The sequence below is a fragment of the Pieris brassicae genome, chromosome 7 (genome assembly GCF_905147105.1).
Source record: "Pieris brassicae chromosome 7, ilPieBrab1.1, whole genome shotgun sequence".
In the NCBI taxonomy this organism is placed as follows: domain Eukaryota; kingdom Metazoa; phylum Arthropoda; class Insecta; order Lepidoptera; family Pieridae; genus Pieris; species Pieris brassicae.
This window is the reverse complement of record NC_059671.1, coordinates 14,507,566-14,527,711: the sequence shown is the minus strand read 5'-3', so window position 1 is coordinate 14,527,711 and position 20,146 is coordinate 14,507,566. Positions and strand designations below refer to the sequence as shown.

The 20,146-nt window shown below is 32.0% G+C and overlaps 5 protein-coding genes across 7 annotated transcripts; 3 read left to right on the top strand and 2 right to left on the bottom strand.

Moving 5' to 3' along the window:
- The first annotated feature begins 111 nt into the window (after nt 1-111).
- LOC123712373 (E3 ubiquitin-protein ligase Su(dx)) lies at nt 112-11,539 on the top strand. Its single transcript, XM_045665415.1, has 15 exons — nt 112-140; nt 246-315; nt 860-987; nt 1,288-1,575; nt 2,178-2,416; nt 3,018-3,223; nt 3,908-4,188; nt 5,441-5,655; nt 6,330-6,476; nt 6,990-7,136; nt 7,426-7,926; nt 8,583-8,678; nt 9,827-9,979; nt 10,420-10,551; nt 10,770-11,539. Exons 3-15 carry the CDS (start codon nt 918-920, stop codon nt 10,905-10,907), a joined length of 2,613 nt encoding a protein of 870 aa, XP_045521371.1. The 5' UTR covers nt 112-140; nt 246-315; nt 860-917; the 3' UTR covers nt 10,908-11,539.
- Nucleotides 11,539-15,088, bottom strand: LOC123712371 (alanine--tRNA ligase, cytoplasmic). Of its 3 annotated transcripts, none has more exons than XM_045665412.1 (2): nt 14,917-15,088; nt 11,539-14,515 (listed from the first exon to the last, which is right to left on the bottom strand). In XM_045665412.1, the coding sequence occupies exon 2, from the start codon at nt 14,501-14,503 to the stop codon at nt 11,594-11,596; it is 2,910 nt and encodes a 969-aa protein (XP_045521368.1). In that variant the 5' UTR covers nt 14,504-14,515; nt 14,917-15,088; the 3' UTR covers nt 11,539-11,593. The 3 variants fall into 3 exon arrangements, with proteins under 3 accessions (XP_045521368.1, XP_045521369.1, XP_045521370.1); XM_045665413.1 differs by having other exon boundaries at nt 14,949-15,088; XM_045665414.1 differs by lacking the exon at nt 14,917-15,088 and adding an exon at nt 14,689-14,712.
- A 258-nt stretch (nt 15,089-15,346) lies between these two features.
- On the top strand, nt 15,347-16,990 carry LOC123712376 (transcription termination factor 3, mitochondrial). The gene is made up of 3 exons (XM_045665420.1): nt 15,347-16,068; nt 16,153-16,367; nt 16,500-16,990. The coding sequence occupies exons 1-3, from the start codon at nt 15,578-15,580 to the stop codon at nt 16,775-16,777; spliced, it is 984 nt and encodes a 327-aa protein (XP_045521376.1). The 5' UTR covers nt 15,347-15,577; the 3' UTR covers nt 16,778-16,990.
- LOC123712375 (endoplasmic reticulum-Golgi intermediate compartment protein 3) lies at nt 16,476-20,122 on the bottom strand. The gene is made up of 8 exons (XM_045665418.1): nt 19,836-20,122; nt 19,561-19,719; nt 19,351-19,487; nt 19,194-19,267; nt 18,546-18,711; nt 18,281-18,470; nt 17,011-17,212; nt 16,476-16,922 (listed from the first exon to the last, which is right to left on the bottom strand). Exons 1-8 carry the CDS (start codon nt 19,927-19,929, stop codon nt 16,787-16,789), a joined length of 1,158 nt encoding a protein of 385 aa, XP_045521374.1. The 5' UTR covers nt 19,930-20,122; the 3' UTR covers nt 16,476-16,786.
- On the top strand, nt 17,482-18,163 carry LOC123712377 (reactive oxygen species modulator 1). The gene is made up of 2 exons (XM_045665421.1): nt 17,482-17,686; nt 17,768-18,163. Exons 1-2 carry the CDS (start codon nt 17,556-17,558, stop codon nt 17,874-17,876), a joined length of 240 nt encoding a protein of 79 aa, XP_045521377.1. The 5' UTR covers nt 17,482-17,555; the 3' UTR covers nt 17,877-18,163.
- Nucleotides 20,123-20,146: the final 24 nt, after the last annotated feature.

Below are 20,146 nucleotides of genomic sequence, written 5' to 3'. Positions count from 1 at the left end.
GTATGTTTGACGTTTCTCGCAGTCTATGGTAAACTGTAAAAAATCAAGTATCAACTTGTGACTAATTTATTAATTTAGAATAATTTTTTGTTTATTATTGTTAAAATAATAAATTTTATAAAAATGTTAATAATTGGCAAGTAAGAACTTTACAACTTGAATGAAATGTAGAGAGAAGACTGTTTTTGTTAATTTTTAAGTGCTTACGGTGCTCACGATATTGTTCGATGTTCATTTCCTTTCAGACAATTTGATAAGGGAGAACGATAATGACCTAATCTAAAAGATTTTATGCAATCGTCACAATTATTCTCGGTAAGGAATTATTATAAATATTTAGTGTACATTTATCTATTGTGCTTGCAAATAAGGTGAAATATGAAGCCAAATAAAATACGTGTATAGTTACAATATTATAAACTGCTGTTTCTTGCAATTATATATAGTATCGATTTAGCCAATTATAACTTTATGCTGATAAAGGCTATCAGCCTTTTGCAAAATACATAATTTTTAGAATTAAAATTTCTTATCATTTTTAAAGTAATATCGTTCTTTATACATAATTAAAGCCAAGGCATATTCAATCAGCTTCTATTCAAGCAATTTAAAATTCTCTTGACTACTATTTCATGTCCTTTTTTATCACAAAATTTTAAGTGTATACTATATATTTTTATATAAGACTATGTTATACATAATATATTATTCATGCTTATTCTTTGGGCTGATAAGATATATAATAATTTAATGATTATTTATTTACATAACCTTGATATATTTCCAAGTGTATTGTTATTAATATGCAGTTAAATCTCAGTTTGATACCTTTTAACACATAATGATTGGCATATTGCAGGTATTCAGTGCTCTTAAAATGTGGAATTTATGAAACAGTATGAAATAAACATTCCATTATGTCTGAAACCAGTCAGCCACTTGCAGCTCCCACTTCTCTCTCTACATATCATCAATTGAGTTTGACAGGTAACATTATTAAATAGCTTTCAGCATATATAGAATATATATAAAGATAATTTCAAATTATTGTTTAATATTTACCAGGGTAATAATCTAATAAATTAATTTTTTACAAAATGGCAGCAAATTTTATACAAATTGAGAACTATATGGGCCTGCTTACTGATTTTCTAAACTTTCTGGGACAATAATACTCTTTGTGATGTAATTTCCAGCACCTAATATCTCTGTACAATTATCAGCACAGAAATATAACAATAATGTACATTGGTTCATTATTGAAAATGTTGGTGTTTCTTGTTTCAGTTGAATCTGCAAATATAAGAAGCACTGGCCTATTTAAACCAAATCCCTATCTACAGGTTATCATAGATGATAACATTTCAAGGAAGACTGAAGTTATTAAGAACACACTACATCCAAAATGGAAAGAAGAATTCACAGTGCTGGTGACACCACTATCGAAAATAACATTTCGATTGGCGGATCACCATAGTTTTAGAAAAGACCATATCCTTGGAGAAAAGAGAGTAAATTTCCTAAAAGTCCTCTTGTACTTCAATGGGAAAATTGAAAATGTGGAGATGACAATAGGTATTTTTTTAATTCATTCAATCTACTGATTACAATCTTGTTTGTGTTGCACAAAATTTGTCTTTTTGAAATAAATTTAATTTTTTTTTTAAATTTTATTACAAAATGAGCTGGTTGAGCACTTATGTGTTATAGTTAGCATTTTTATTAGAATGTAGCTAATTATGTATTTTATTATCAATAAGTCATAGTAATTAGAAGTGAAAGAAAAAAAATCAACACTTTATTATATGGCATGTAGAACACAGATATAAGATTAAGGGCAGTTATGAGAAATTCAGATATTTTATGTTCTTGTCTTTGCCTGCAAGATCGCATAATTGGGTCATTTGTTATAATAAAAGTTTATATTTGTCTATAAAAAAACAAAATTTTCCAATTTAGTTCTGTAAATAATCAATTGTACTGTAAATTTTGTGTATTTAAGAAACAATTTTTTTACCTTCCTTAAAAATAAAATAACCTTAATTCTAGCTACTTGCTTTGCATATAAGCCAACATCCTAGGTTCAACCTATGCCAAAAAATCATTTAGGGCACAGAAATTTGAAGACATAATAGTTATAACTGACTTCTCATGAAACTACATGTTCTACCTTTCAGATTTAATGAAAACTGTATCGCAGGATAACTCAACTTCAAACACAGAAGTAAAATCTGCTGAATTGGTACTACTTCTTGATGGGCTAAGAGTGGAGCCGGCAGTGTTGAGCCAAACTCATGAATTGTATGGTGAACAGCTGAGTGCTAGAAGTCCATTAAATGATGGTGTACGAGCCAGAAACAGATTACGTACTACATTAGAATCAATAAGGTCTATGGCACGGCCACCAAACTTAAGGGTAAGTAGACTGTAATTTTTGTAATTGATATTTTCATTACATTAAATTTATTTTTTCCCATGAATTTTTACTCTGTCTTGGCACAGACATAAGATTTCCCTAAATCAGTGATTGCTTACTGAAAAATTGTTCTAATATCGTTGAATTTTTTTGAGAAATGTACAAAATTTGAGGAAAAAGTGTTACCGAAAATAGCAATGTTGCCATCCTCATGATTTTGTGTCCCTTTACCACAACAGAACAGTAATATATATATATTTGACCTCAATTTTATTTACACTGTTCGGGCATATAGAAACATTTTGCTTGCGGTTAGTTATGGCTTGGAATTTTTCCTTATTTTATTATTATTATTTCACCGTGAAAAACACAATGTTTAACTAAATTATTAACTAAAGCAATAGAATTAAAATTAACGTTGTCACGTGTTGAATTAAAAAGCAACATAACAGTTTTACAATTGTCAAGAATAAAGAGAGTTTTTAAAGCGCAAAAACATTTTTGATTAAAAGAAATAAAATCATATTTTCATTATTTTATTGTAATAATTTAATTACACAACTTTATCACAATTATATATATTTTTCTCCTATTGAATTAGCCACCTCCGGGACCTCCTCCGCACATTAACGGGGCAGTGAACACTTCGGACGGGGCGGGGCCATCCCACGAGTCAGAGCCTCCGCCCACGCACTCAGTTCTTCCGGTGCACCCGGCCCCCCAGGCTCAACCTACGACAGCCAACACCACCCCAGAAGAACCATTACCTCCAGGGTGGGAAATGCGATATGACGTCTATGGAAGAAGGTAAATAACACTTGAGATAACAAGTTGAGGCATTATGTTTTCGTAGAATCCCATGGTGTAGTGAGTCATGGGAAAGGCATATTTCAGTCTGCTTAGTAAATGTTTTATTAACTAGTAACATTCCTGTACAAACTTATGATTTCGCTTGAAACCGAACCCTGGAAGGAATTTGTTTGGAACAAACTCACTGAGCAGATTAGATTATATAATAATTAATAAAAGGAAAAACAAATAAAGCTCTGGGTAAAACTGACATAAAAACATGATTACGTTGTTTATTCTGAAGTTTTCCTGTAAATATGGTTTAATGTTAGGCATATATGTAGTTGTTTTTTATCAATGTTTATGACCATTAAATTATTGTTATCAAATTCCCAGCGCTTTATGAAAATTATGTATTATACCTACGATTATAGTTTCGATTTATTACGAACTTTACATTTATAATAAAGAAAACAATCAAATGTATGATTCTTGTTAGCTTGGCCTTGTCGGAGGTGAAAGTCAGCTTCTCGCCTCATCAACGACATATTCTCGTTTCACAAACATGGTAGATAACTATAATATAATTTTTGTAATAAATGCACATCAATCTTTCTTTCCGAACTAACAAACCGCCATTTACATACGAGAAATTGATGCTTAACGCATTACGTCATAATATATTTATTGTATCTTTAACAGATACTATGTAGACCACAACACCCGTTCGACCTCCTGGGAGCGTCCCCAACCCTTGCCCACCGGTTGGGAGGTCCGAAGAGACGGACGTGGTCGAGTATACTACGTAGACCATAACACGCGTACTACGACTTGGCAACGACCGGATACGGAGAGATTGGCCAGATTCCAGCATTGGCGCGGGGAGAGAAGACACGTGGTCGCCCAGGGTAACCAGAGATTCCTTTACCCGCACCCGCATCCACCGCATCCGCCCAATCAGGACCATGAACAGGAAGCTACAGGTATACGTCAAATAAATAAATTTATAATAATACCGAAACTTAGAACCTTAAGGCCCTAACCCTATAGCCCCTAGATTCAATTCCTACCAATCGACATTAATGTGAATGTTAAAAACTCTTGTTGTTTTTTTTTTTAAAGAAAAATAGTGCCTTTATTGATTTGCGAAAAAACTTCAAAGACGAACGAATTAATTTATTATTATTGATTACATGATTATCGGTGACATATATATATATATATGTGTGTGTGTGTGTGTGACGCAAAAAATACCAAAGTATACCATCACAAAATTGTTTACAGTACGAATTCTTCATTCGTTAATTTAACCATAACATCCTTATTTATTAAACATTGCAATGTTGACTTACAAATTACTCTTTTTTGACAAGCTATTTACACAATTTATTTATTCATGTAAGTCACTTTTTTACATTTACTGACACTTTTCGAATCAAGGTAGTAAAACGCACGCGAAGTTTTGGTAATAATCTTTCCACCACTCTTTATAATATGTATACTATTATATAATATAATATGGATATATATTAGTCCTTTGTTAAAAATAGACTAATTTATAACAAATGAAGGTATATAACTGTGTTCCTAAAACTGCTATAAAAAAAACACAACCTAGTTGTCTTAGAGACTTCAAATTATCATGGCGTTTAGAGCGAGCCGTAGTCTCTAAAACTGACCATAAATCATAATCCTAAATCTTTTGCTTTCGGCCAGGATTTCTTCGAATTCTTTCCTTTACTACTTTGACCACCTTTTTCGTACTAACACTACGTGGACGGCCAGATCTTTTTCTGTCACAAACAGAGGCGGTCTCGTTGAACCTAGTAATAGCCCGGTACACAAACATTTTACTAATACCAAGCGTATGGAGAGTTTTAAAAATTGCATTTGGCTCCATACCTACTTTGTGTAATGCAATCACAGCGATTCGGTTCTCTTTATAACCACACTCCATTTTAATATCGCAAAAAAATTGTACAATGTATTGGCGCCAAAATGAGAAAACGCAATGAACAATCATATAAAAATGACAGATTCCAAATTCAAATGTAATATTTTGTTAATTTGCAATTATTGTAACAGTATTTATGGCCTGACTCAGTATATTCCGACTATTGATTTGTATAGACAACATATTGTGAATTATATCTTTAACATAAAGCATATTTCGAGATGATGTTTGCATGTGTTTAGACTATAAATGCTTTTTGTTAGTCTTGCAAATAATTACAGGAAGCAGCACGAACGTGGCAGCCCCACCACCCAGTACTAGCGGAAGCAGCAACGCAAATGTGAGCACTAGCGCGACGGCTAGCACGAGTCAAGCGAGCGAAGACGGCCTCGGCGCTTTGCCAGCGGGATGGGAGAGACGCGTACAACCAGATGGACGAGTATACTTTGTGAATCATAAGAACCGTACCACGCAATGGGAAGATCCACGGACACAGGTAAGGGGCCATATATCTAATCAGATATCTCTTATTAATTACTGAGCAAATTTTTATCACATGCAATGTATGGTTAGTGGTTGACTGGCTGGTTTATATTATAGATTGTGTATATATTACCAATGGCGCTACAACCTTTGCAAGGTCTGGGAGATGTCTGTTTCGTCATCACCTTCTGTGCCTGACACTCACCGTCCACTTTGTGGGTCTAAGGCATGCCGATTTCCTCACGATGTTTTACTTCGCCGTACAAAGTGCCACATAGACAGTAAGTCCATTGGTGCACAGCCGGGAATCGAACCTACGACGACAGGGATGAGCACGTTGGAAATACTCGGCCAACACTAATCGATTGTGTATGTAGGCCATAGTAAAAATATCTATGTTCGTCTGTAATTCCATTAAACGTTTTTTTCGTATGCAATCGTAATCGATTAGGACCGTATACTTTGTCTAACCCAAGGGGGTTTTAATTAATAAGGATTAATTATGTAAATTCGTCTCTTTCTAACAAATTGAGTTTACGCTGTAATGAAAATATACAAATGAGGTGAATTTATTTAGTAAAATAAGCTAGTAAGATGCTCCGTTTGGTAGATCGCAAGAAACTTAGTTTGATTAATTTTTTCGACCAAAATGTTATATAACTATTGAAATCTGATAAAATTGTATAGGGGCAAGAAATAAGCGCTTTAGAAGAGGCTTTACCGGCTGGTTGGGAAATCCGGTTTACTGAAGAAGGGACGCGATATTTCGTTGACCACAACACTAGGACTACCACCTTTCAGGACCCCAGGCCCGGAGCGCCTAAGGGACCACAGGTTTGTAGGAATTTCCATCGTGGGCCTATTATAGCCTTAGGCTAAGGAGATGTTAAAATCATCCCTTGGCTGCCTCTTTAACTTTAGAATAACTTTAAACTGAACGATTTCCCAAAGCGATTACAACATACATATCTTGAAAAGCCGGACTCTGGATTTTAGGAAGCTTTTCAGGAGAATTTGAGGATCGTTTTTGAATACAATTACAAGTTGCCAGCGCATATTTGAGAGTACTTATTAAATTTTATTTGCTTTATCTACAAGAATATGTGATCTCACCTAGATTGTTTATATCTAATTATATAGTAATTCCAATAAAATTAATGTAACCGTACCTGTACACCGCTGCAATTTTTATCAATTTAGGCAACTAAGTACTTAACAAATATTAGGTAATGCTTTATAAAGATATGTATGTCATATTTGGTTGTTAAAGGGGGTGTAATACTACAAAGTGTATCAATGTATGATGTTTTACATAAAATCGAGTATATAGTATGTATATATTTCTAGGGTGCATACGGAGTGCCGCGAGCGTATGAGCGTTCGTTCCGATGGAAGCTCAGCCAGTTCCGTTATCTCTGTCAGAGTAACGCTTTGCCCAGCCATATTAAGATTACTCTGTCACGGCAGACGCTGTTTGAAGATTCCTATCACCAGGTAAATAGATAAAAAATTAATAAATTGGGAAAGTTTTTTCTATACAGAGCCAGTATTAATTAACTACAATTATTTCGTATAACAAACGGATTAGTGAAATCCTACGATATAACAACCACAGTTTAATAAACAAATACAAGAGGAAATTTTTACTTTTGAAACTTAAATTATTTTTCATATTAAAATACATAATAAGTTCTTAATCCGCCCATATGAATATTTTTTTTTTGAATTCGTCGAATAGGTTACGTTACTCTTCCAAAGATTTAGTAATATTTAATAATTTCAGATAATGAGGCTACCCGCATATGAGTTAAGACGTCGCTTGTACATAATATTCCGCGGCGAGGAAGGCTTAGACTACGGAGGCGTCAGCCGAGAATGGTTCTTCCTCCTTTCGCACGAAGTCCTAAATCCCATGTACTGTCTCTTCGAATACGCGAACAAAAACAACTACAGCCTTCAAATAAACCCAGCTAGTTACGTCAACCCCGACCATCTTCTCTACTTCAAGTTCATAGGACGGTTCATAGCTATGGCCTTATACCACGGAAGATTTATATACTCCGGCTTCACGATGCCATTCTACAAGCGGATGCTGAATAAGAAGCTGACTATGAAGGACATCGAGTCCATCGATCCGGAATTTTATAACTCCTTGGTGTGGATCAAGGATAATGATATAGATGAATGTGGACTTGAGATGTGGTTCAGTGTTGATTTTGAGGTACTCGGACAAGTTATACATCACGAGTTAAAACCTGCGGGTGATAAGGAGCGTGTTACTGAGGTGAGATTTTGTTATAAAAATTATACCCCTGAGGTCGTTGGTTCGATGGTTTTTCTGGCTATATGCGTATTTATGGCACACGGCATGCCTTAGGGGCCATTCAAGTATTATATAAGCACTATAGGAGGGGGGGTCTTTTACTTTCTTATTTGGAGATTACGTCAACAGTAATTTCCTATGCTTGAAAACGAAATGCATGTTAGAGGATTCCTACAATAAGCTACGTTTGTGTACTATGGATTTTTGAGAGATTTGCTTAATTTTGCTGACAAGAGGGGCCAATAAACGGCCCCTTATACCTAAAAGGTCACGGAATAAATAGTCTGAGGCCCAAACCTAAGAGGTTTCTAAGACTAATTCGAATAATTCCTCGTCAACCTTCCTCACTGAGTCCTTGGTTTCTAGAAATTTATCAAGTCTTGTAACAGTTGTAATAATTAGTGTAACTATTCTCAGCGATCTTACAAGTAAAGTATTTTTTTTATCAATTAACATGTTTTTGGGTGGTTTTTTTTAAAGAAATATAGGGTGTATACTACAATGCACGAAAGTGTTCAGCAGTCTTAATTAATAATTTTAAACGTGTTATACATTTAATCGTGTGTATAAACCATGATCATCGTAGTATATAAATAGATTTTTATTTTATTTTATAGGCAAATAAGGAGCAGTACCTACAATTAGTTACTCAGTGGCGTATGTCAAGAGGAATAGAGGAACAAACAACGGCATTCTTAGATGGATTTAATGAGGTATGGAAAACGAAAAACTTATATGTAACGTCCTTCGATTTAACGACGAACTCCCTAAAGCTTCGAAATCATTGGCTTTGGTTGGTTTAGCTTGTCTTCCATACAATTATAGTGTACATAGCATTACCCCCTCTCAATAACGACAACAATTGATAATAAACCTTTTTATGTTGCTAAAATTAGTAAAAACTGCGCAGCTGTGTACGTTCTTTAGTCACTTTATAATCCTAGCCCGCAATAAACTCTTCTGTCTGTCTGTCGGCATTATGCATACGAACTGTATAAGAACTTCGTTCTTTTGTTTACAAATTGGGATTGCTTGCACGTATATACTGTTATTGACCACGACTAAAAAGTATTTTCTATTATGACTTTCTCCTCTCCATTTAACGACAACTCTATAACCCCATAAAATGCACTGCGCGTTCAATGTCGTTATATAGAGTGTCCACTATAGTATAGGTCATTATTTTATGGCAAATAGGTAATTTAAGTAAAGCTAAAATATATTAAAAACCATAAAATTTATTTAAGCATTTATTTTCTAGTTAATTATTTGTACCTATGTTTTGTCAAGGGTACAACAAGTCTCTATAATAAGATATGTAAATAGGATACAAGTCAAGGGTATTAAGATAACTCCACAGGTTAAATACTGCTTAGAAACTAATATTAAATTTAAATATTCTTTTATATATAAAATTGAAATGAAGGTGACATAGAAGTTTACTTTTTTAACCAATTACAAAAAGGAGGTAATTAGTTGTTTGTGATATTGTTCGAATTGGATAATATATAAGTATTATGTCTACTGACACACGTCTAGCACACGTGTGCTAGCTTTTGTAAACATCGCTTGTTTACAAATTTCTCGAAAACTATGTCATATTGATCTAAATTTATATCAAGTATAACTCGACTATTCTCTAAGTCGGATTATATCCGATTATTTAAAATTATTTATTATTATAAAAGTTACTGAATAGATGTTGGTAAATTCAAATACAATAAAATTTTAATTTTAAAACGTTGATTTTTTTACGCATATGTTCGAGTTTCTAATTCTATGTGATATAATTTAGTTTTTTTTTTTTAAATACAGGTGTAGTAATCATTAATTGAGGTAATGTTGGATAATTTTAACACAGGTGGTTCCCCTGGAATGGCTAAAATACTTCGACGAGCGCGAGTTGGAGCTTATGCTGTGCGGTATGCAAGAAGTTGATGTAGACGATTGGCAACGGAACACCATTTACCGCCATTACACGCGCACTAGCAAACAGGTCGCCTGGTTCTGGCAGGTATGTCATATTTCAATTCTGATGAGATTATATCTGATTCTGTGAATCAAGTTGAAATCTATTGTTTCACCAAAGGACTCGTTTCCGTAGATATATAAGAAATTAATTTAAAAAAAAATTCAATGACACATTAACGCAAGGTCTAAATATTATAAAGCGTAATTCTAGCCATTCATGAATTCGACTTTATAATTCATAGACAATTAAAAAGTTTTATTAGATACAGTGGATATATTTGAAAGTCTTTTTCTCAGATTTTACGAAAAAGATGAAATAATTTCCCAATTATTTTTATTTAGCCTGATTTTCCCATATGAAACTATTTATAGTACACACTTATAATACATTTGTTCTTAGTATTAGTTTAATTTATAAGTGAGTCTTCCCTCCGTATTTTATTTTTAAATTCAATAAATTATTTCTATTTTTCATTACTTTAGTTTGTTCGACAAATGGATAACGAAAAGCGCGCAAGACTACTTCAGTTCGTAACAGGCACGTGTCGAGTTCCCGTAGGCGGTTTCGCAGAGCTCATGGGATCTAATGGACCTCAACGATTTTGTATAGAGAAGGTAATTTATTTCCTAATACAGTTTTTTTCCTAATTAATTCATACCAGAAAACCAAATAAATGGCTATCACATATTGTAATTAAATATCTCTTACTCTGTGATACCTACTTCTGTTGACATATATTGAATTACATAGTCGAATTGGTAAATTTCTTAAGTTATTATAGTTCTTTGTAAATTAATTAAAGTATATGGTCTAATAAATATATATGTTTTAGGTCGGCAAGGACACTTGGCTGCCTCGATCACACACTTGCTTCAACCGCCTGGACTTGCCTCCCTACAAAAGCTACGAACAGTTGTGCGAAAAGTTAAACTTTGCGATCGAAGAAACGGAGGGTTTCGGTCAGGAGTGATTTATTCACTAGTATTAGTAAATGTAATATAAATTTTATCACCATAAATTAATTGCACCATTCCTCCTAAAGAGGCATTTATACCAATGAATTTGGTGCAGTCAAAAGACCAACCAAATGTTGTAAGAAATATTTTGTTTTAACGGTTATTTTTTAATTATTATGTAGATATCATTAGTGTATTATCAGTTGTATATTAAGATATATTTTGTTTGAACTGTATTTAAAGTTCTTCTATAAAGTTCAATAAAATGACAAAAATATCTTTTGGTATTCTTTCCCAAAATTTTGTATTTGTATAGAAAGTTTAGACTGCAACTTAAAGCACAAGTTAATGAAACAGTTAGTAAATATAAATCTTCGGCGTATGATGTTGGATTGACTTGTTTTGAAAAATGAAATCTTCACTATTTCTTGTTCATAAGTAATTTTATTCAAAAACCCTATTTAAACTATTATTTTTATTATTCAAAAATAGGCAAGCGTGTTATATATTGCATGTTACGTTTTCTGCGAAGGTTCTTAGCCAATTAATTACATCTGTATCAATATTAAAGACCTCAATTTGCTTAACAATTTTATTGTAGACTTTAATATTACCATGGAAAACAAAATAAAATATTCTTAATGAATAGTTTTTCAAGTATAAAACAATAACTTAATATTTCAAATAGATACATATTTAACTAAGAATCTGACACTTTTGTAGTTGCATAATCACGAGCAGCTTTAATAGCATCATTAAGACAAGAAACATTTGAACCTGATGCTTGAGCAGATTCAGCTTTTCCTCCACCTTTTCCATTCATAATTCCAACAACTGATTGCACCCATTCTGAAGCAAGAAGTCCCTGTTCAACCAAGTTTTTAGGAACCACTGCTAAGCAGTATATTTTATTAGTATCATCGTCAACTGAAAAGAACATTGCTGCAGTGTTTGGGAGAATTTGCTTCACTTGTTTAAGTGCACCATCTAGGGCCTTAGTGTTGCCATAAGCTTTCAATTCTGCCACAATCACAGAGGACTTTTCATTTAAGCACATTTCTTTAGCTTTTTCTGCAACAAGATTAATTGTAGCAGTTTTACTAGCTCTTTCTTTATCATCAAGTTGTTTTTTTAAATTCTTTAGCATTGTTCTCATTTCCTCCTTTTTCCAGTAAGATATCTGTGCTTGAGAAATTTCATTTGTAAGATCTACAATTTTCTTAACAGCTTCTTTTTGATTAAGCACTGACCTCTGTTCTTGAATTTGATTAGTAATATCATTTACTTCATTTTCTAAAATACTCATTTTATTTATAGCTTTCAATGCTTCTGGTCCTGTTAGAGCCACTATTCTACGAATACCTTTAGCAATTCCTTCTTCACTAACTATAACATAGTCACCAATATGCCCAGTTTGATGTAAATGAGATCCTCCACAAAATTCAATTGAGGTTTCAAACCCATTAGGCCCCTCAGGATTGTCTTCCAAATCTTCAACAGGAATCCCTACTGAAACTACTCTTACAGGATCTGGATATTGTTCATCAAACATAGCCCTCAAACCATTGATTTTCTTAGCATCACTGAGTTTAGTGTATTTAGCATAGACCTTTTTGTTATTATTTATTATGGTTTTAACTTGGTCTTCTGCTTCTTTTATTTGTTTTGTGGTCATAGGGCCTTTGTTAGTGAAATCAAATCGGAGACGATCAGGCATTACTAGAGACCCACGTTGATCAGCATCATTGCCAAGAACTTTTCTAAGAACATTGTTCAATACATGAGTTCCTGTATGATTATTCATGATAAGTCTTCGTCTTTCTGTGTCAATGTGAAGTGATAAAGTATCACCAACTCTTAATATGCCTTCTATTTTACCTATGTGTAAAACATAACCACCTTTAACTTGAACATTTTTAACAGAAAATTCAACACTATCATCAGCTACTTTAACCATATAACCTTCATCATAAATTTGACCACCTTGTTCTGCATAAAAGTTAGTCTGATCTAGCAAAACACCACATTCATCACCAGACTTAACTTCATTCACAAATTCTTTATTCTTTCGCAAAGCCACAACATTGCCAGAACAAGGCTTAAATTCATATATAGCTTCTGCTTCCGTTGTAGTAGGTACATAATTATACTTTAGTGAGTCATTTGTAGGTGATATACCAGTATCTTTAAGATAACTTATGGCATGTATATCCAGAGCTAATAAATCATCCTGACCAGCTGCTTTACCTTGAGAAGATAATTGGGACTCTTTTTTAGCTTTTTCGTAAGCATCCATATCAATTGTTAACCCTTTTTCTTCACACATTAAACAAGTTAAATCAATAGGAAAACCATAGGTGTCATACATTCTCCACGCTACATCACCAGGTACCACTTTAGAATCATTGAGTTTCTCAATTGTTCTATTTAGTAAATTTCTTCCACGAGTAAGAGTTTTTAAAAATTGTACTTCTTCTTCATTTATAATCTGCATTACAGCTTCTGGATTCTTTTTGATTTCAGGAAATACATCTCCTAAAATTTCGACAACGGTTCTGACCAATGTTGCAAAGAACCCTGGTTTAGCATTTAGTTTTTCAGATGCATAACGTACTGCTCTTCTTAAAATTCTCCGTAAAACATAACCTCTACCAGTATTATCAGGATATCCTCCGTCAGACAGGGCTATGGTTAATGTCCTTGCATGATCAGCTAGCACTCTGTAAGCCATGTCTATTCCATCAGTATCTTCTTCCCCAACTTTTCCAGAATATGACCTTACCTTAGTTCCATTTTCAATAGCCTTGAACAAAGGCATAAACAAATCAGTATCATAATTTGCTCTTTTATTTTGGATGACTGACACTAATCTTTCTAAACCAAGACCACAATCAATATGCTTTTTGGGTAATAATTTTAACTCACCATTCTTTTCTCGGTTAAATTGTATAAACACTAAATTCCAAATTTCCAGAACATCAGGGTCATCCATATTAACAAGATGAGCTGCTTCTCTGCCACCAATTCTGTCATAATGTAATTCAGAACATGGTCCACACGGTCCAGTCTCACCCATTTCCCAAAAGTTATCTTTCATACTTCCAGGTATTATATGAGATTCAGGAAGACCAAGATTAATCCAAATATCTTTACATTCTAAATCTGGTTCTAATCCCGAAGATTTATCTCCTCCAAAGTAAGTAACATACAATCTGTCTCCTGGCAATTTCAAAACTTCAGTGAGGAGTTCCCATGCCCAAGAACATATTTCTTTCTTAAAATAATCACCAAATGACCAATTTCCCATCATTTCAAAAAATGTATGATGGTACACATCTTTTCCAACATCATCTAAATCATTGTGTTTTCCACCAGCTCTTATACATTTCTGTGTATTTACTACTCTTACATAATTTGCCATGTCAGAATTTGGATCAACAGAACCTAAAAATATTGGTTTAAACTGATTCATTCCAGCATTTGCAAACAAAAGAGTGGGATCATCAAGTGGTATTGTTGAAGCAGAATGAACATATTTATGACCCTTGCTGATAAAAAAATCAATATATGCTTGACGAACTTCACTTCCAGACATTGAAGTGTTCATCATGACTAAGCTGACCTGAAAAAACACAAGTTTGTTAGTGAATTTAAAACTAGTGTACAAACGTAAATAAAACATTTGCATTATATAAAAGAATTCACTATAATTTAATAACCAATGATTTATTTATTATTACTCCTATAAAAATAGATTACATGTGAACGAAGACACGTAAAATATTAGGTACCTACGCGTTTATTTATTTAACAGTACTGCAGTAAAACAAAAGTACTTAATTAAAACTTAGTTGTTAATATTTAAAATCGTGATATAACAGCAATAATTTAAACTACTTGAGTATAACCATTTAATAACTTTCGGCCATATGTTCTAAGAAGTAAAAGGGGTTAATAATCTCGTCTGATGTCCTACGGACTTACTGAGGCTTATTTATGTAATTAAAAAAAAATAATACATACGGCCAAAAATAAGATTTTTAAGAATACTTCACCTCAACTTTTCTAAATATTATATTGAATTAATGACGAAAGCAGTTTGAAAGTTGCGGAAATTTGACAGAGTTGTAAATTGTGGCAGTACGGCTGCTGCAGTGCCAGTTGGAACTTGGAAGTGGGAAATTGGAATACTTAGCAGCTATAACCAGACTCATAGAGTATTTATAACCAGAGACTACTAATTTTGAGTGGTCACTGTGGGGTGATATTTAGGCCTGATTCAGTAGGAACAGTTCACCAATGCATTATATTATATGTATTTCGAAGTAATATCATATACGACACATTTTTAATATTTTAAATAGTAAGCACATAAAATATTCATTTTTTTAAATATTTAAATTTGACAACGGACATATGATTTTGACAATACGATATGTCAAGTCTTAATTGAGTACTAAGCAGTTAAGTACATACAGCTATGTGATTTTAGAAAAGTGACCATACTATATATATCAATTGTTATTTTGGCTTTAATTTTAGAATTTATTGCGTCGAATGCAGCTACGTTTTGACTTAGTGGCACATATATATTTTTGGTTTATCTTGGTTAATTATAGTCTTATTTAATAACAATCACGTTCTTTATACAAATTTGAGCCACTAAAAATATGTTAATTAATATATGAAAATGCAGTGTTTTAAGTTAACTAAATTTCGAGTTATTACAAAATTTAGAAGCTACTGTGTAAATCAAAACCAAGTTACACAATATTTAAACGACACATGTGTATTTGACCGTCATGACAATGATGTATCTGGGTTGGCTTCAAATCACTCACAATCTTTTAATTTAGCTGCTTATGTTAACACTTCAGACACATTGCAAAAACTTATGAAGTTAAATGTAAACCTCGCCAAAATAGAAAAGAAACCATATATTGCTGAAAAAATACTTAAACTGGATTTCGAAAGTAATATTAAAAATCATATATTTTTCTTGAAAGAATATGTTGAAAATGAAAGTCTTGGAATTTTTTTAACTAGAAACCCATTGATTTTGTGCCAAGATATTGCAGATTTAGAAGTTAGAATAAATTACTTGCAGTCTAAACAATTTAATTCACAAGATATAATAAGAATTATATCTAAAAATCCTTTTTGGTTAATGTTTAAGTAAGTTGTATGCTTAAGTATTTATAAATTATTTCTAATAATTCAATGCATTCTATTTTTATACATTCTATTTATTGTTTACAGTACTGAAAAAATTGACCGAAGATTAGGTTACTTTCAAAATACATTTGCTTTAACTGGTAATGAGGTAAGATTTCTTGCTACAAAACAACCTCGCATAATTACATACAATTTGCATCATATTTCTACTAATACATTTGTAATTAAAGAAGAATTTGGTTTTAATGATGGAGAAATTAAGCAGCTTCTGTTGAAAAAACCAAAGATTTGGATGATGAGTAAGTATTTTATTTTAATAGCCTATAACAATGTATATTAAAATTATTCCAGTTCAAAAATAAAGTATTTTACAATGCTAAAAACAATAGTAAAATAAAACAAAAACCTGCCATAAATATTTTTATTTTCAGATCAGAAGTCTCTATTGGAACGATTTAACTACATTCACAATGTCATGAAAATTACACATGAAGATATTAAACAAAATTCTACTATTTTAACTTATAGAAATTTTATTGTTAAACAAAGACATTTGTTTTTAGAAAAACTAGGTAGAGCTCAATACAATAGAAAAAAACCTAATTATGTTCCTTTAACTGCACTTTGTAGTGGCACTGATGTAGAATTTTGTAAAAAATATGCAAAATGTAGTGTTGCAGATTTTAACATCTTTCTAAAAACAATGTAAAATATAATTTTATCCAGTTTTGCCTAACATTACTTTCTTTTGAACAGCATTCAGTGAGTGGTATAAAAGTGAGTCAAAAATTGCTGCTAATGTAAAAACTCCACCTACAATAGCACATATGTTTGTTGCAAAATGACCAAGTGATCTGAAAATACACCCACGGCCACATTAGATATTTAGCTAAAATTTATTAATAAATTCATATGATGGTAAGGTACAACTTTTTATTTTACCTTTCCTTCTCTGTATATTTCACCATCAAGGGTGATAATTCATAACTGAAAAATGCTCCAGGCATACCAGATTCTGTATTGACATTTGACACTGATTTCTGGTGACGCGTTACAGAGAATTGATTTGTATGTAATACTTTGTTGTCTAAAGAAACATACATTGTTGGTACAATTTTAATATAATACTGAAACATAACAGCACCTGTAACAATAAATAAATAAACTCTTAATGTGATTGTATAAGTCACGTGTTCAATAATAATTTTAAAACACAATCTGTTTAAAAGTACATAACAAAATAAGAAAAACTTAGAGATAGCGATTTTTGAACTTATCTGTTTGCGGATAATAGAAAAAAATGTCTATTCCCAATTTTGGTACAGACGTCTATGGATGAACTGACAACAGACATTTCTGAGACACCTGAAGTACAAATTTGTCAGTTAACTCATACCATTTCGACGAGTTATAAATTCTTTAAACTATAACCCAACTTTTGTTTTTAAATAAGTTTCTCGTGTGCATATTTAGGATAATTTACAAATATGCCAGTTCCGGGTGGAGTATATCAAAGTCAAGGTCCATCATGTTTTGATAAAATGAAAATGGGTTTTATGATTGGATTCTGTGTTGGAATGGCTAGCGGTGGTTTATTTGGAGGATTTACGGCATTAAGGTTTGTATTATACTTAAACAACAATGTACAAGTAAATATTAACAAAAGAAATCAATTGTTATATAATGTTCAAAATTCCAGATATGGAGCAAGAGGGCGAGAACTGGTTCATTCTGTTGGTAAAGTAATGCTGCAAGGAGGTGGTACATTTGGTACATTTATGGCTATTGGAACAGGAATACGTTGTTAAACCATATTACTCCTAGACTAGACTGTACATACCTTATACACCAAATTTGCCACAATTAAGAAACAAATGTGTTGTTTAGTGTCTCAATTCTAAATATTTTTAAGACTAATTTTCATATTTTGTTTCTGTTTAAACTTGTCCTTATATATTGACGTTAATAGACAGCAAGTGAAAAATTAGTATGATTAATAATTTAAGTAATAATATATTTCATAACATAAGTGGTTCTTTAGTTTCACATTAGTCATAATTTTATTTAATTTTAATAAATTTAGATATTATTATAATAGCAGCTTTTTTTGATTGTCTAAAATATATAAATTTTCCCACATGGTCAACTGTCTAGTTACCCTTTACAGATAGCAATACAATATTTTTATTACAAAATATATTCTTAAACTAACCTTCTTTTGCCAATCCAGTGACTCCATCTAGAGGAGCTGTGTTTGCATTTTTAATATCTGAACCAAAACTCAAGTGTCTTATTATATGAGTTGTATTGAACACTGATGATGAAAATGGTTGGACGTCATGGACATGGATGTGATTAATAGTAAAACTTTTTCCTGGGGCTATATGAAAACTTCCACCGACCTAAAAAATTTTTTTTTAAATCAAATTGGCCCGGTTACAATTACAATATTACATTATGAAGTTATTATAATTTACCCTATTAACATCCATGTTTCCAAATAATTGGCATCCTTCTTTTAAGGCTAGATTGACTTTTTCTAACGATTCATCATTTTTGCACTGTTCAACAGTAGATAAATCAGGCAGTGCCCACCTCCTCATTTTATATGCTTCACGGACATCCTCACAAGTATTACAGCACCTTAATAATAAAACTTTTAATCCGATTAGAACTAATATTAAATTTGGTCTTACACCAAACTAAATATTTTGCAAGCTCCTGATTAAATATAGAACTTGATGAATTTGAATTGCTGTTAAAATAAAGTTTTAACACTGAGATAGACTTGCTCAGAGGTGCAAGTACATTGTGAAATGATAAAAGATATTCACCTATATTATGTTTTACATTACACAATTAATTTCACTTAAGTATTACAATAACTAATATAAACCAAATACAGTGGTACCTCAACATACATGTATTAATAATTAATAATAATTTAATTACTGAATTGACTGAGGTGGAGAAAACTGTTCCTTTTATTTTGTGTCTTGCTTGCTCAGCTGCTTGTATTTCAAAACATATGTTTGGGCAATTGTATGTGGAGGTACTAATGTATTTATTACTAGTTTAGTCAATTCTGGTAGAAAAAGTTTTTAAAATAGTATAAAATCACATACTGAGAGTCATTAAATGCTGCACCATAGCAACTTCCACATGTTATCTGTGCAATATCAGAAGAATTATTTGGAACCTAAAAACAAATTAACTTATATTATAAATGTTGATTCTTATTGTTCATTAATTTTATAGTCTTAACTATAGGTTTCTACTCACTGCAGTTGAAGTCATTATTTCTTCTTTTTTTGCTTCTTCTATTGGATTTCCATCTAAGTCTAACCGTCTTTTAAATATATTATGGTCAATTTGTAAGTGTTGCTCTCCAGATGAATCCATTGCATCAAGAACTAGATCTATTAAAAATTATTAGTTTTTTTTTTTGTTGGATATTTAACAAAATTATTGTAACCCATAAATATTACTTACAATTACATGATATTCTAGGAACAATAATATCAAAATTTATTCTTATCTTATGACCTCTGGATGTGTCTACGAACAATTCTTCAGATATGTTAGGCGACATGTATGTATGTAACTCAGATATTATTAGAAGAATCATAACTGTTCCACCAAGTATTGTAACTGAAAAGTATTTTGCAAGGGTATAGCTTATAAACCATCTATTTATATTCTAGTATCTAATAATATATATATAGCTTTGTATGATCGTATTCAATATCATATAATATTGTACTTACTAAAAGCACCACTGGCTGTTTTTACTCTGAAGTCTTCTAAAGTTTTAGCATATGCATCAAACTGCTTAAATCTATTTAAAATTTGTGATGCCATGGTTTGCTGTTTTTTTAGAACATGAGTACGCTAAATGCCGAATTTTCAGTTAAAATGTTACTCTTATGCATATAATATTATTAATAAATATTAAATGTTTTTAGATATAGGTATCGTGGTGTTTCATATATCACAACATAGACCACAGCATATTAATAACTGACAAATATAACCATTATCTGTGATACTGAGGTAGATTTTTCATGTCTATAACTAA

Bases quoted from the DNA above. Each gene is read 5' to 3' on its own strand.
- LOC123712376 (XM_045665420.1), top strand. From the start codon at position 15,578: ATGAAAATGCAGTGTTTTAAGTTAACTAAATTTCGAGTTATTACAAAA. The intron at 16,069-16,152 runs GTAAGTTGTATG...TATTGTTTACAG, and splicing joins CCTTTTTGGTTAATGTTTAA to TACTGAAAAAATTGACCGAA. The intron at 16,368-16,499 runs GTAAGTATTTTA...TTTTATTTTCAG, and splicing joins ACCAAAGATTTGGATGATGA to ATCAGAAGTCTCTATTGGAA.
- LOC123712371 (XM_045665412.1), bottom strand. From the start codon at position 14,503: ATGATGAACACTTCAATGTCTGGAAGTGAAGTTCGTCAAGCATATATT.
- LOC123712375 (XM_045665418.1), bottom strand. From the start codon at position 19,929: ATGGCATCACAAATTTTAAATAGATTTAAGCAGTTTGATGCATATGCT. The intron at 19,268-19,350 runs GTGAGTAGAAAC...ATTTGTTTTTAG, and splicing joins AAATAATGACTTCAACTGCA to GTTCCAAATAATTCTTCTGA. The intron at 18,471-18,545 runs GTAAATTATAAT...AAAATTTTTTAG, and splicing joins GAAACATGGATGTTAATAGG to GTCGGTGGAAGTTTTCATAT.
- LOC123712373 (XM_045665415.1), top strand. From the start codon at position 918: ATGTCTGAAACCAGTCAGCCACTTGCAGCTCCCACTTCTCTCTCTACA. The intron at 1,576-2,177 runs GTATTTTTTTAA...TCTACCTTTCAG, and splicing joins AAATGTGGAGATGACAATAG to ATTTAATGAAAACTGTATCG. The intron at 7,927-8,582 runs GTGAGATTTTGT...TTTATTTTATAG, and splicing joins ATAAGGAGCGTGTTACTGAG to GCAAATAAGGAGCAGTACCT.
- LOC123712377 (XM_045665421.1), top strand. From the start codon at position 17,556: ATGCCAGTTCCGGGTGGAGTATATCAAAGTCAAGGTCCATCATGTTTT. The intron at 17,687-17,767 runs GTTTGTATTATA...TCAAAATTCCAG, and splicing joins GGAGGATTTACGGCATTAAG to ATATGGAGCAAGAGGGCGAG.